The 16,102-nt window shown below is 49.5% G+C and overlaps 1 protein-coding gene across 1 annotated transcript in view; it reads right to left on the bottom strand.

Moving 5' to 3' along the window:
* The window catches only part of CAMTA1 (calmodulin binding transcription activator 1), a 312,119-nt gene that overhangs the window by 203,215 nt on the left and 92,802 nt on the right, over positions 1 to 16,102 (bottom strand). Inside the window, exon 4 of the mRNA XM_009884071.1 lies at positions 3,075 to 3,210. Coding sequence (XP_009882373.1) covers positions 3,075 to 3,210 — 136 coding nt within the window. The remainder of the gene's footprint in view (positions 1 to 3,074; positions 3,211 to 16,102) is intronic.

The following is a 16,102-nucleotide window of genomic DNA, read 5'->3' as shown; positions in this document are numbered from 1 at the left end:
GGATCTAGCGACGCGCTTGGCTGTCGGCTTTGAGAGTATTTTTCCATCAGTGCGACGATGATACCTATTTATCTTCTGGCTGCAAGAGTCGCTGAGATGATCTGGCAGTGCCACAAGGCAGACAGTTATTTCATGCCCTGTTAAACCCTAATGTGGTTAACTACAGTATCACTCCAACTTTGAAAAAAGCCTTTTTTATTATTTTAAATCTGTTTCCTATGTGTCCAAGTAAAGAACATCGCTTCCCATTAGGACAGGATCAGAAACATAAACCCATAATGCTCTCCGTGAAGCGGCACAGTGTACTGATCGAGTAATTAATTAAGAAGGTTAAAAATACATAAGTCTGCCCAAGCAGCACTTAGAGGTCAAGAAAATGAACTTTTTCTGCCCCGTTCAGGACGGAGACTGGCAGCAGCCGCTGGGACGCGCGGGGTCGGGAGGCGGGACGGCAGGGGACGCGAGGGCAGGTCGGCGAGGGGACGGCGCAGCAGAGCTCCTGCAGCTCTTCCTCCCGCCCCGGGACACCCCGGACCCGCTTTCAGGTGCGCTCAGTACCAGAGATGTTTCTACGGCGGACACGACTCTTCCGGACCCAGATTCACGCAGGAGCTAATTTCAGACCCAAATCTCTATTTGCCCGTTCCTGTTGGTTTCTTTTCTTTTGTCTTTTCATACATAAATTTCTACGACTTGAATCCTCGGTTCCTTTGCACGCTCTGATACCCCGGGGAAGAAAATATTAATTTCTTTTCAACACTCAGATCATTGATCTGGATTTCGATACGCCCTTAGTGCTACTTAACACGTGGATTTATGTAGAAGTTGTGTTGCTCCAGTTCTGAGCCCCATTAAAAATTGCCATTAATTGTTCACAGTGTTGGCTCCGGAGCCAGGTCTGTGTCGGCCGCTGCTTCATCTGCTGCGAGAGCTGTCGGCTGTGACACTGGCCACATCCCGCGTCGGCCAAAGCCAGGAGACTCGGCCGGCTCTGCCGGGCTGCGCAGCGAGAAGATTGCGGGACGGTGACGAGAGGGCACAAGTACCGTCTTGGAGATGAACTATCAGGTACTGAAGGGCTCTTAAGCTGGAGAAGGACGTAGGAGTGAACGGCCGAACCCCGGCACGTCCAAATCACAATGTGAGTACTTTGACGCTTATTTTCTGAAGTGGCGAATGCGATCAGCCACGGGAAGGAGCCCTGAGAGCTCCGCGTCCGCCGGCTCCCCGCACAGCCCATCTCAGATCTGCTGCTTTCCAGAAGACACACTTGAATAAAGCAGAAATTATGGGGTCCAGAGCAGGCCATCTGAGTTAAAAGTGACCGCCACACACATCCACGCAGGCAGGCACTCTAGGGGTGATGGCTCCATCTTCGAAAGAATGTCAGAAAGTATTTATTTAATCACATATATGCGCGGTAGCCAGCGGTCACCACCACCCTCCTCCTGGTAAGTTTTGCCGTGCCGGCTTTGGTGTCTGCATTGTTAATGCTCACAGAAATTAATTAAATCATGCTCTGCAAACCCGAAACAAAAACAACGCACAATTTCTATTATGCTGACTTTTTTTTTAGCTTGTCATAATAAAACATTGTTATTGGATGTAAAAATTATGGAACAGAGTTATACCTCTCTGGTGTAATATAATGCAATCCATTTAATACTATTTTAAACCCAAAAACCTCATTAAAGCAGACAGAACCTAAGAATGACAAATCACCCAGCAGGAAGCTGGAACACGAGACGTATTCCAGGCGCTCGGCCGCTTCGTGTGCCCCGCGCTGAATCCGGTAACACCGCACAGGTGTGTTACCGGATGGTAACACCATCATGCAGGCGCGGGAAGGTCGATGCCATGCGGAACGTCTGCCAGGACGGGCCTGGGGGTGGGGTGGAAAGCCGGACTGAGCCCCAGGTCCAGCCTGGGAGGTGTCGGCCACGGCCCGAGGCAGCGGGTCGAGCCCTGACGGTCCCTCGGCATCAGCTGCTCCAAATGCCGCAAACCGGGCTGCGCGATGCCCGCGTGACCGGGTGCAGCGTCCCAGCCGTAGGGATGCACGCAGTCTATTAACTGCGGAAATCAACACAGCTTAGACAAATACATACCCTTACAGCTTCGCTACTCATTTGCCGAAATTAGAGTATTTCTTGATGACATAGCTAAACGCTACAATTACACGTTTTAACACCCTTTTACCACTTTGGCCCCAAGTTCAGTACCAAAAGTGAGGAACACAGCCCTGCTGCCTTAGGAACCGAGCCAGGCAAAGCTCTGCGGTTCAACTTCTACTGTCAGAAAATGTAATTCCCATTTAATAAGATATAAAAGAAAAAGTTGAATAAATGTACTTCTTATCCACATCTGTGGAGATCTTTAACATCAGAAGTCATCGGTGCGATCAAGTGGACAGAACAGTTGTGTCAAACAACAACACGTTTTAGATCAAACAGGCTTGTTCCAGAAATACCGTGTCAGGTGAAACCATCCATCTGAATCTCTCTGAAGGGCTCAGTACCACCAGTAGAGCAATGGACTCCTTCAAAACATGCCCAAAAGCGGAGTCCAATTCTGGTCTGAATTCTACAGAAATTCTACTTCTGCATACTGTAAGACCAGCACTTAATAAGCATACGGAAAATTATGGCAATTGCTACCAAAAACTACCTGGTATTTTGTGAGACTCAAATCACACACACACAAAGCTTACACGGCTTAAAGAAATGCTTAGCAACCCAGCCTGAGGCGTTGGGTCACCCCGGTGAAGCACATGTTACAAAAAGCACACATTCCACCAAAAGTGCTCGGTGTGAGAACACTTCAGTCCTTCTGCAACTCCGGAGCTGTACAACCGCATGACAACCAGAGCAGCGACACAATCAGACAGTGAAGCTATAGTCAAATTTTGCTCAAAGTAGTAAAAAAGAACACGTGTGTATTGGGGGGGGGAAGCTGGAATTCAGCAAATACAAGCATTTTTCTGAATGTGTGGACAAATTCACGTTGAACGTACCCAGAGCAGCTGTTGCTCCCAACCCACCCATCACCCAAACCCGCCCCGCTCCGTCTCCTACCTCCACTCCTTGGACTTTCAGTTTCATGTGATCCTCTCTGGTGGTTTTCCCATCTTTCCTTTTTTTCCAGCAATATCCATCTTTCCTGTATTTCACTTTCTTCCTATTGTACAGGATCATAGAACCATTCTGTGGCCTGAAAACAAGAAACAGTTTTGGATTACATAAAGAAAAACAAAACCACCCTAGGAGAGTTTCTGAAGCAAAGCACTGCAGACCAGCGGCAGCCTCTACAGAAAAGCAATATTCTGTATTTGGCATAATATAAATTTTCACCTTTTGTTGCTGTTAACTGGATTAACCGATATTTTGCAACCTGCAATTTTTCACTTGAGAACCTTGTACCTAGTGAAATAAGCCAGTGAGAGGTTAAAAAAAAAAAAAGAAAAAAAGGAAAAAGCCTATCTTATAAAATAGGCAGCGTTTTCACAGGATATATTATGATTGGGCTCAGCTACATGCTGAAAATTAGAAGGAAAGAAAGGTTAAGGAAAAAAAAGATTGTTATTATTTTATTATAGACTCTCTCTCTCTTTTTAATGCATCAGCAGGATTAGAAAACAACCACCTCTAATGCAGCACCAGAATATGGATGTCGGCTTAAAAAGGCAATAAACAAGCAAAAAAGAACGGAAGAAAAAAAGCATTGGTTTTGCTGTTCCTGCTTAGATCCGGGTTAGACATGGAATAACTTTCCCTCTTCTGAGCACCTCCTTGACTTCAAAGACACATGAAAACATTTTCCACTTAGAAACCACGTTGATGCTTTAGAATATCACTAGAGGCACGTTGACACTCGCCCAACAGACAGGAGCCAACGTGGTTTTGGTGTACGACAGTATTTCGCAGAAATGTTTTGCCATCTGCTAAGGCAATGCACAAAAGCGGCATTTCTGCTGCAATACTAAAAAAATAAAAAATAAATTAAAACCCCCAACGTGTGACTGCAAAGCCAGCATGCATCCCACGCAGGCAGCAGTGCTGCAGATGCCGCAGACATTTACAGTGGTGCATTAGTCACAGTAATTTCGCTTTAGGACACCAGGAACGGGAAGAAAAACAACGGCATTAGCAGCAGCAGCAATAAACAACCTTCACGGGAAAGCTTTGGCTGGAGCCTTCGGTAGAGTAAAGCACCTGAACGTGTATAAACAGAGCAAACGGACAGAGAGAGACCGAGAGAGAGAGAAAGAGAGGGAGAGGATCCCCCCAGCCCCATCCGCGCCAGACTTCGCATCACTCCTCGCGCCCCTCGACAGCGTGGACCTCAGCGGCCGGACGGAGCAAAGCCATCCCTGGAATTGCTAAAAAACCCAACGAATATTTTCAAGGCCATGTGAGGCAAGAAAGCTCTTTAAATAAATATGCCAAACGAAGCGGTTTGTGTTCACGCAACATTGGGCTGTGATTTCAGAGCCATGCCAAAGGTGCGAAACTCAGTGCCTGGCGCAGCTGGAAAAGCATCCTTCATCCCTCCCGCCCCGGTTTCAAACAGCACGATGCTGTGAAATAAGCACAAGAACGAGCTTCTGCAGGTACCCTCTTCTCATTTTTCTCTAACAAAATACTCCATTTGAAGACAGCCGCCTTCACCCGTGTTTATCACATAATAACAGGGCAGTAACGTTGATGTAAAAGCTGTTAATTACAGAGTAACTCATCCCAATACTCCATTAAGTGCATAAAGGCTCCTTACTACCGAGGAAAACAAGCTCATGATGGTTTTCTACCACCATCGGCCACCTGAAGTTACCTAGATCAACCAATACAACACCCTTCCTCCCTCAAAACCAACACCACCAGCGATCGCGGGATCTGCTACCAAAACGCCATCCCTCTCCCCTGTCCCTGCGCGGATGTACGCATCTCCGGGTCCAGGCAGAAGGATGTCCTGCCTGATTTACGCTCAGCGTCTGCCCGCCAGAACGTGTGTGCCCATCACAAATTCAACCAATGTGGACGGAAACTGCACAAAGTCTCTTTCAGTATGAAAACAGACTTTCTACTTCCACATACATTTGCAAGACTGAAATGATCCTCGATCTAACTGATTATTAGCATGTTTTTTTACTAAAACAGAAATTACAGATTATTTTTTCCCCCACATACATGCAAATGGTTATTTTGCATGTAAAAATGTTTACTTTTATAAACCCGAGGTCCGTTCCCCCAAAGTACGCCTCCTCTTCCTCCTCCTCCTCCTCCCACCGCCCGCGTCCCAGCAGCCCAGCCCAAGGCACGGCGAGGCGGCTCCTCTTCTCCACTCCTGCACATCACCCCAAAAACAAACGCTTGGGTGTCAGCGCAGCCACGGCGTCGGTTTGACAGCACCGTAGAGAGTGCAGGATTAATTCAGTGGAGATATTACATATCTCGTTGCGGTGTTTATTCTATAAACCTCCTGGGGCTGCACATGTCAGCTGAAACCCTTCTCAGAGCATCGCTATTTCCCCCTGTTGCCATCAGGGAGATGTGCCCCACGGTGCGACGAGTCACCTGCGTGTTTTGGGGCGAGAAAAGCAAAGACAGTGCGGGAACTTAACCCCTGCCCAGTGCCTCGGTGCTCGCACACGCGGCTTTTCGGAAAACACACGCTCCGAGGACCTGAAAGTTTTTTGATGGGAATAACACACTGCTTTTCTCGCACGCAGTGCCACGAGAGCGCACGGGTGGAGGGACCTCAGAGCTGAGCTCTGCAGCGCCGCTGCTGCTCTGTGAGGCTGGAACCTGGTTTCTGTTGGTTTATTTCTGCGATGAAAAAAGAACACGGCAAAAGGTCACTGGAAAACAGTTAACAAGATTTATATGAAATAAAATAAAGCACAATGGAACAAAATCTCTTAAGGATCTCTGGAGCAGTTGTCGATTTTGATAAGAGTGTATCGAATTGCTTTAAGGCTCATAGAAAGTGACTGGTTTTTAAAGATATCTTCATAAAATGAGAGGCAATTTTAACCCGATATACATTGCTACTATATTTCTCTTGCTGTAAGAGGGAAGCTCTCCCGTGCTTATCTCCCCGGCACACAAACACAGCCACGAGCGGCAAAGCGATGGCTGCGGGAAGACTCAGCAGATGAGGTCCGACGGGGATTCCCGCGACGCACGACGGGTGCGACTCCAACCTGGATCTCCTCCAGAGGTTTTGCTGCTCGACCTGGATTTGGGGATTCCACGCATGCCGTTGCAGGAGAGAGGGACAACACCGCCCGCCTGAGCACGCACCACCAGGGACCGCAAATCCGCGGGGGCTGCCGCGGGCGCGTGGGGGGACGCCTGCCGCCAAGGCAAGGGCGGCTTGCCCGGCATCGTCAGACATGGAAAGCCATCATCTTCCTCTGTTACTAAACCCCACCTGGAACCACAGCAATAACAACAAGTACTGCAACATTAACGGCAATTTACTTGATTTCATTAGCTACTAGCTACTTAGTGCTCTTTTCATTAACGCAGGACTAGATGGAAAATAATAAAATAGTATTTTAATATTACGGTACAGATAAAAGCAAGCAAGCCAGAGCGACCCAAACCCACCGAGAAGCCCGTTTGTGCCTGCAGCGCACGGTGTTGGTGCCGCCGGAGGAGCCCCGCGGAGCCCGGCCGCTGCCTGTCCCCTCCGCGTCCCCCCGCCGTGGGGGCGGCCACAGCCCACTGCTGCCGGTTTTGCATCACCCGTGACAAAAACCAGAGTGGTGGCCATGAAATGGCAGTGCGATGCCACAGCATGTCGCCTCTCTGGAGCTGGCTCTGCATCGAGCACCGGGATGCTCCCGTCTCACTCCCGCTGACCCCCGCGGTCACCGGGAACGTCAACAGCGTTTCCCCCTCCGCTCACAATAAATTTGTTTGCAATGAGACAGGAAAGCATTTGTCGATCTTGCAGAAAAAGGCAGCAAACAAAAGGAAGAGGACTGGGAACAGGTGAACGGAGCAATCCTAGAACGTGACCCCCCGGCAGAGGAGGCGAGCGCTCTGCGGCCTTGCTTGCGCGCAGTAAATGGCTGTATTTAATTTAGGCTGCGAACACCAACAAGCAAACCTTCGCAACGGCCACCGCGGCTGCTCCGCAGCAGGTCCCCCTGGCACCCTCCCCTTGGGGATTTGTAAGCATTGATAAGATCTCCCCTCAGTCTTCTCTTCTCCAGACTAAAGAGACCCACGTCCCTCAGCCTTTCCTCATACGAGAGATGGTCTATCCCCTCATCATCTTTGTAGCCCTCTGCTGGACCCTCTCCAGCAGATCCCTGTCTTCCTTGACCCGGGGAGCCCCAAACTGGACACAGTGCTCCAGACCCAAACAGCACACGGCAGAGTCGCAACTCGGAGTTTCCTCTCTTTTATGAGCCTCTGGCATTTAAAAGCTGCCTGATCTCTATTTTAGGTCTCTTGCTTGCGGCCTGGGGGAAAGAGGGGAAAGGGCAGGAAGAGTAATTGCAGAGCAGAAAGCCTTTTGTCTCACCTATTGACGAGATCTGAGTCGCTTCCCTCCCTCTCTCCCTGTTATTTACCACCACGGCTCTCACATAAATTGCCACAACGGCGTAAGAGCTACTTTTGCCCAAATTGTTCCTGCTACAGCCAGGAAGATGATGCTACATTCCATTTTCAGACTTATTTTTAAAGTGAACAATCGTACCCTGCGGCTGATGGGTCTCAGGACCTGACGGGTCACTTGGGGCCACCCGGGGCTCCTGGGGATGCTCAGCAGCGGTCCGGGCGCCGGATAAACTGGAGTTTCTCTCAGCGACATGGGGAGAGGCAGCAACGGAGCGCTCACACCGGCAGGAAACAGAGGGGGTTTCCAGGGAAGATTTTCCAGAAATGTCATTTTGGATTTGGCACCCAGTTCAGCTCTGCACACCCTCCTCTAGCTCCAAGCCCTGTTCCGAGGGGGGGTTGTTTCTTTATATAAAGTCCCTTACTCGGATAATAAGGATCTAAGCCAACTTATCTGATCACGAACATGCACTAGATACAAGGAGGGAGTACACAAAACCAAGTTAAGATTAGGATATTTTTGTCAACTGATGCTTCATATCTGCCTCTCCATTTTGCTCATAAATTATAGTCCCCTTGGCCTGAGCAACCGAGATGTTCCCCTAATCACATTACCACAATATTAATAAGGCTCTCAATGCAACTAGTTCCCTCTAAATTGTCACATCAAGATTTGGTAAATGTCAGATGTATCATTTAATGAAAACTATGTTTTACTGCCTAGGGAGCTCGGGTTGCCGAAAGGGAATTGCAAATATTGCAAAGCCAAAAGCGACCTTTTTTCCAGGACAACGGAATAAGATCAGCCAGAACCCTTCCTCAAGAAGGTCTGTGGCTCCAAAATTATTTTTTAATTTTATCATCTCATATTTACTTCAGTTCCCTGCCAAGGCAGACATTTAAAGCAGCTCAGTTCTTTGCAGTAAAAACACAAAATCGGGTGTGCGGCTGCTCGGGGGGACCCTGCCAAAGCCGGGAGGCACCAGCAGCCCCAGAGCTCGCCACCAGCCCGGGAGGTGTCTGCAAACCCACCGGGGCAGCACGAGGAGCAGTGTCCCAGCGAGCCGCGGGTGGCAGAGGCGGGGGGAGGGCTGCCCGGGCAGAGCTGGTGAAACCCTCAATTTATTGTGATGAAGAAATAAAGAAGGGTATCACACGCCGGACGCTTTCTGTACCGTACCAGTGCATAAGCAGCAGCCACCCCCTGCGCGTAGGGGATGGAGCCCCCTCCCTCCATCCATCCATCCATCCATCCCTCCCACCATCCATCCCTCCATCCATCCCTCCATCCATCCCTCCCCTGCCAACACTGCACTGAGAAATGGCTCCTGCTAACAGCCTTGATTATGCTATTTTTTATCCTGTGTAACTGTTAGCTTTATTTTCTCTGGCTATGAAGTTATCATGGAGTCAAGGGACAGCGAAAGGGGACTATCTTCCATCTTCTGAATCTATGCACGATAATAATGAGAAATTAACTTCCACTCTCCCAAAGGAGCAACCTACTGATGCAGAAACTGGCTGGGAAAAGCCGAAGTCGTGGAGGAAGCCCTGGGAAGAGAGACGGCCTTGTGAGAAATCATTGCACTGACTCACTGCCCGCGCTTCCCAATGAACACAAAGGACCAAGTCCCTGAACGTGCCTTCATCCCGAGAACCCAAACTCCTACCATGGGTGTAACACAAGGCAGCAACGAGCATGAGACACCCTTCTCCAAGGAGCTGTCTTGATGGAAACCGAAGCCACGTAAGAGCTCGCGGAGTGCGCCGCATTCACATCCCAGAGTGCAGCAGGACCAACTGATGACGTCGTGGTCCAGCACGCTGCCATCACTCACACCGGTGTCACGGCTAATCCAAGCAAGCGCTAAAGCAGGAGTCACGGTTAGCCACGCTTGCCTTCCTCGATGGTTTTGTGTTAGTTCCTAAAAGAGGAGTGTGATTGTTCTCGTGCTGAGCATGTCTGGGGAAGCTTCCCAGATCTGGGGTAAAACAACGTGTAAGTCATGACACGTCATGCAACATGACACTGCTATGTCATGACATGTCATGCAACGCAGCACTATGTGTCAGGAGCCGGTGCTATTACCCACTACAAGATATTTCAAACTTCTAGCCTCCAAACTTGCAAAACACACGTCCTCCTCTTGTTGCGCATTGGCTCATAGTACAGGCAAGGAAGCGACATCCCACCAAGATGATTATAATGAAGAATCCCATTCTACAGGAACATCGGGACACCCTCCTCTACCACACACCTTCGTGGAGAAGTAGGGAAGTTCATGAAGCAGAGACAGGTCAAAGCTGACCGGTGGGCTCCACCGACCACACTGCACACCGTCACCGCTCCACTAAGATGACGTCTGTGATACAAGCATGGGGCAACGGAAGGGGAAGGTGGCTCTGGAAAGGGCTATCTTCGTAAGAAATATTCTGCAAATAATGGGAAAAAAAATTCTGCCTCAAAGTATTCTTCTCCAAAGTTAATTAAAGTAAAGAGAGAGGACTGAGAATATGATGCTCACGGGAAATCACGTACCTCTCAACACACAAGGAAAATTGCGTGGCCAATACGGGGCACTTTAAAATAATACAGAGCGCACATAATAACATCTGAAAAGATTGACGCATGCCCGTAATTCCCCCATCTGATACTTGGACAATTTGCTTAAAAGCATCATCTATTCAGTTTATGTCACTGACTCGCTTTGCTTCACTGGAAATCACGTTTGGTCGTTCCTGGCCGTACCTGACAGCATCAGTCTCCTCCGGATCTCACCCGGCAGCAGAGACCCATCACCCGTGGCGTCCCCTCGCTGCCCATTTGTCCGAAGGGGCACAGAGCACGCAGTGTCAGGAATGAAGACCCACGCCGCCGCGCTGGCTGGACTGGGAATGGGGAGAAGCGTCAGGAGCGAGAGCTCCCCACGCCTCCTGCTCCAGCCAAGGCCTCACCACGCAAACACTCCAGGGGATGGATTTCAAGTAACCATCTATTAATCCCTCCTTTTCTTTTTTGTTTCCTTTTGCGCTGACAAAAAGACAGACATGTCGGCATAAAGGAAGGGGTCACCCCTGGCGAGGCGCAGCCGTGACGCCCGTCAGAGGGCATGTGCCACCCCACCACCCCAGGAAGATCTGAGGGATGCTCTGAGAGGTTCCTACAGCTCTCTTCCACACAGAGAGCTTTAAAATAATATTTACACCGACAAATGTCTTCAGACTTTGGGGAACTTGTAAATCACAGCTGTATCACTGGCAGATCACACCTGAATTGGTTTCATAAACCCTTTTTTCCCCTCCCAAATAAACACTTTGCTGTACCCTCAGGCAGTGACTCGTGCTCACCCTGGAAGACGGGACCCCAGCGCACAGTCAGCCTTTCCCAGCGGGACCATGAACGAAACAAAAGCCCCTCAAGAACTTCATAGAGAAGTTCAGCTTCACCGTGTCTGCTGAGGAGCTGGTAACTCATCCCCTTGTGGGAGAGGCCACTGCCTTTAGAGCCCCATCATCCTCACTTAAAGCTGAGATTATTGGTGTGGCAACCGAGGGAATTTCAGATTACATGTTTGAAATTTACCTGATCTTCCAACTCTGCAGAGATGAAATAAGGACTTCAGAATAAGTTTTCTTATCCATGTCGGAAGAGGTATAAACCACAAAAAAATGTAAATACACTGGATTTTTTTTGTGTCTTGAATTACATGTCATTTGCATTTAAGATGAAAGTGAATTTATTTTGTATCTACAATATTTAAGAAGTTAAAGTCTAAAATAACAGACTTAGCAGTTTTATCCAGAGTTGCAGTTAATGCAACGGCTAATCCCATCAAGGGGACATTAATTGGTGTCTAGATGCTCCTTTTCATAGCAGCAGCAGGCCATAACACTCAATCCTTACCTCCTCTTTCCAGCATGTAGCCCCCGTGTTCATCAATAAAAGTAATGCTATTCTTTAAGAACGGGAACAATTACCTACGGCTCCAACAAACAGGACTGACCACGCGCGTGCCAGTGCGAAGTTGGCTTTTGTACCATATCACAGGACTGCTCATGGGCTGCCCAACCCAGTTTGGTAAGATCAGGATAAAATCTGAAGGCTGAAACGCAAGACACAAAGCACTATAAAAGCGCTGGGCATTTTTCGGTGCGTGCTGGGACACCCGTTGACAGGTTGCACCCCAAAAGCAGTTCGTTGGGGCTATTTAAGGAGTGATCAGGATGCCCGTGCTGCGAAAATTCATCCTCCAGAGATCTCTCTTTGCTCAGGACATTGCTGTAGGGATTAAACCAAGCAACACGTGGGTCTCTGCTGCCTCAGGCAGGAGCAAAGGCTGTCCCAAACCACCTTCCCAGCGGCGACGTCTCCGCGGCACAACCCAACTCGCGCGACGCACAGCGCCGCCGGCACAGCACAGCCCTGCCCGTGCTCCCGACACGCGTCCCCAGCAGGCTGCGGGGACACAGGGCGACGGGGCAGCTATGGCGCAGCCATCTCCATTTAACAACTCCCACTGGTACCACTTCTCCCGTGCCAAGACCTGTTTTTATGAATGTGCTGGAAAAGGCTGTGCATTTTTCCTCTCCGTACTTGTTCTTGACACAACTGGAAAACAGGGAACAGTGATAACAGCGCTAATAATAGTAATACAACTAATAATAGGATTTGACTTCTCAGTAAACATTTACTCTGCTGTTTTTTACACTCAATGATAGTGTGTTTTGTTGCCAAAGAGTGAACTCCACGAAAGATTCATCCAGCATCTTTGCGGATCATGGTTACTCAGCCTAATTAGTTCAACCCTTAACAATTCTCTTATTTTTAGAGCCAATAAAAAAAAAAAAGAAATCAAGAGAAAAAAGCCTGTACCGTCAGTGCTTTTGACACAAGAGATGAGCACCTTCCCCCCATCCCTGCTTTGGTTTCTGGCGTCCTCATCGCTGTGCCTCCCTCCACAACATCACCTGGATGTCCTCCTTCCCCGTTTACACCTCAGGGCACAACACAGACAGTAACTGCGGTCTTGTGAAAGTACCAACCGCCAAACTCTGAGTCAGAGTGGGTGGTTTTTTGCAGGAAATAATTTCTGTGTGCCATTACAATTTTGAGCAGCCCAAAATATTGACTATTAAAAACCTCCCAAAGGAGGGAAACGGGGAAGTCCAGCAGCTCCATGGCCAGACCTCACACAAAGGGTCCTGGACCACCCTGGCTTGTCCCTGTGCCTCCAGTTATCAGATCTGCTTCTCGACTCAAATATCTGTACCTCCAAACCATAAACAGATCTACAAAAAGAAAATAAACATCTGCTGAAGAAATGTTTCATTACGGAGGTCGGAGGAGTTTCCAGGGAGTTTATAGGTTACGCGTTATCTTAAATCACTGCTGCGCAGTGGGCAGCCTGCTGTACCTCCCCGGCACAAATACACGCCGTGTTGATTTGGGAGCACCCACGGGCCTGTGCCTTCCAAATTAGCTCTTCAGCAGAACAACCTCATTCAAACCCCTGGATGTCGGGGAAGGAATTCCCCGAGCTTTGGGGGTTTGGAGTCCCAAAGGAGCCCGCAGCGCTGAGTGCTCCCCAGGTAAATTCAGATGCTGCTGGGCACTGCCTGGGGGCAGCCACCCCCGTCCCTCTATTCTTGGGGTAACGAGGCAAGAAAGAGTTATTTGACCAAGGGAAAAAGAAAAGCTAAACCCAATCCTTCTTATTTTGTGGGCAGAGGAGAGTGGCAAAACGCAACAAAACCTCACGGAGGTCCCAAAGCTGGAAAGTCACATTTGGAGGTGCACTTACTGCAAAACAATCTCTGAGGGACACAATCCATAGGCAGAAGTTCGGCCAGTCGACGGCTTCTTACGCTCTCTGATCACCAAGAGAATATAAACTGTTCCGAAGCGTCACTTTCATACACTCGCGGGTAAGACGCCTGGTATCGTCTGTCGAGACCGGGAAGGCAGCTGTAGCTGGCGTGCCCAGTTCTCCCAGTACGCCCAGAGAGGAGAGCTCCCCTCTGTCCAGCAGCGCGGCCGGAGGCTCGCGAGGCAGGAAAGGTCCTCTGCAAACCGCGCTGCCCGAACCTGGAGGTTTAGTTCAAGCAGCCAACAAGAGCACTCCCGGTATTTGTACGGAATAACGCGATCATTCATGTGTTGATGGTTCTGAACTCTATACCAGATTTGAAAAAGAAATTAGAAACAATCTTTATGAACTCCTCAGCATGCCGAGCAATTGAAACCTCCTCATAACAATATAGGACCAAAGCTAGAATATTAAAATTGTCATTAAGTAGAATGCACACGAAATGCTAAAAAGTCTTTTGGCAAATTATTTCTTGATATAATGACATGCTATAGACCTAAATCTTAGTACAAGGCATGAAAAAAGACAGTTAAATCAACTTTGTTCATTTAAATATAATTTTAAAAGAACTGGTGTTCGTCTCTTTATTGCTCAAGGATCTTTATCAATTTCTTTAGCCCTCATTTATTTCTCTTCCTTACTCCCACGGGGATGCCATTTGATTTATTGGGAATTAGTTCTTACAACTCATGAATGCTTTAAACTATTTTCGGATTAATCATCCCGGTATCTGTGAGCGTACGGAGCAGAGTCCCCTTCCATCTCCATGTCCACACACCTGAAGGGTTCCCAATCCGCTGTGTGCCAGCAGCCGGTGCGTGGAACCCATTGCCCTCCCCATGAAAACGGGCCGTTACGGCAAGGACCTGCTGCTCCAATTAACTTTTAAAAAACTTCCTTGGCAGCCCGGTCCTGCGGGCATTATTTTGGTTACGGCCCTACGGAAGGCAGATGTCGGCTTTAAAGCACGGTCACTTCCCAGCGCAGCGTTATACCCGCACCCACAAGGGCTGCCGTATTCTTACAGGGGAGGGAGATGATGGGAAAAGAAATCCGTTTATTTAGTTAATTTACTTCCAGTTCAACATCCCTGCCCATTGCAGCCATCGGCTCAGGGCTAACAAGGCTTTACCCAACCAAGCGGGGCCGTATCTCAGTTTAGTCCCAAATACTGTATTCCGGGGGGAGTTGCCAGGACACCACCGATGCCCATTTCCCGGGACTCCGGCAGGCGGGAGCTGCGCGGGGTTTGCCGGGGATTGGGAAAACCTCAGAGGGGACGGGAGGCGGGAGGAGCTCTGTGCCACACTCAGAAAGTGCCGAGAGGAAGCGAAAGGGTTCTGGTTCTCCTCCGCTAGCAGCGCGGAGCTTGGCTCATGACTTGAGACTCTATAAAAATCCATAAATATTTGAAAATTGAATGATAACTTGTTAATTATAAATTTTAATTGAGAACCACTTCAAAACGGAATTGCAGTTCAACAGTTGATGAACTTCCAACACTGCAGCCAGCAAAAGGGCTGGCAGAACAGCGATGGCAGACCTCGGCATCCTCTGGGCATCTGGAGAGACCTTGGATGTGTGGCAGCACCAAGACTGACCGAGGAGCCGGGGGCTGGCGAGGCTCTGGCTGGAAGAGCCAACGATGCTCTGACGGGAATCAACTCCCAAACTTTGCTCCAGCACAGAGTGAGGACTGACCCCTACAGACAACGTACAGGTGAGGGCAGTGGGGACTGCAGGAAAGGTGCTGAGCATATAGGGAGCATATAGGATGCCAAGCATGGGAAGAAATTCTCCCGTGTGAGGGCGGTGAGCCCCTGGGGCAGGTTGCCCCGAGAAGCTGTGGCTGCCCCATCCCTGGAGGTGTTCAAGGCCAGGTTGGACGGGGCTTGGAGCAACCTGGGCTGGGGGGAGGTGGCCCTGCCCAGGGCAGGGCGGGACACGGGACGGTCTGTGATTCTATATTAAGCACAAAAACATGCAAGGAACCATTTGTTTGCTCTCTCCCATGGTTTTGAAGCCTTACGAATTGGCATCTACCAGCTTTCAGAGCAACCGCAACCCCTGAAAGTGAACCCAAAGGAGCAGCGCAAACCCTGGGCACTGACAGGTCTTGAGCATCCTCCAGTGATGGCAATGCCACGGAGAAGCACCACATCCTGCACGTGCCATGCGCAGAACAGCACAGCAGCAGCAGCAGCTGCTAAAGGAGAAGTGAAGACGTTTGGCCTGACGGTGTCTGCGAGAGGAAACGCTGGAAGCCGTCCCCCATCAGCAGAGGAAGGCACGGCAGAGGCGTGCAGGGCACTCCAGGAAGGGCTGGGAGAGGACACACCACGCTGCTCATCAGCCACCACCGGCTCTCTCTTCCCAGGCAGAAGCATTTTACGCAATATTTCAATCTACTTTAAAAAAATGTCGATTTTCCCATGGACTCAGTTGATTGCTGATTAATAGAAATTACGTACATAAATCTGGATTAACCTGGAAACCAGAGGCGCTCAAGCTGTCAAATAAGCTGGGCTGATGGGGCTGGATGATTTCAGTCCCCAGCCGGGACCGGCGGCTCTTTGCAGGGCTGAAGCTCCGGGATGAGCCAAGGCAACGGTTGCGGATGGTTTTAAGAAGACGGTGCGACGCAAACTGCCCCGGCCTCGTCCG

The sequence above is a fragment of the Charadrius vociferus genome, unplaced genomic scaffold, assembly GCF_000708025.1.
Source record: "Charadrius vociferus isolate BGI_N301 unplaced genomic scaffold, ASM70802v2 scaffold784, whole genome shotgun sequence".
Lineage (NCBI taxonomy): Eukaryota > Metazoa > Chordata > Aves > Charadriiformes > Charadriidae > Charadrius > Charadrius vociferus.
This window is presented reverse-complemented; position numbering and strand designations above follow the sequence as displayed.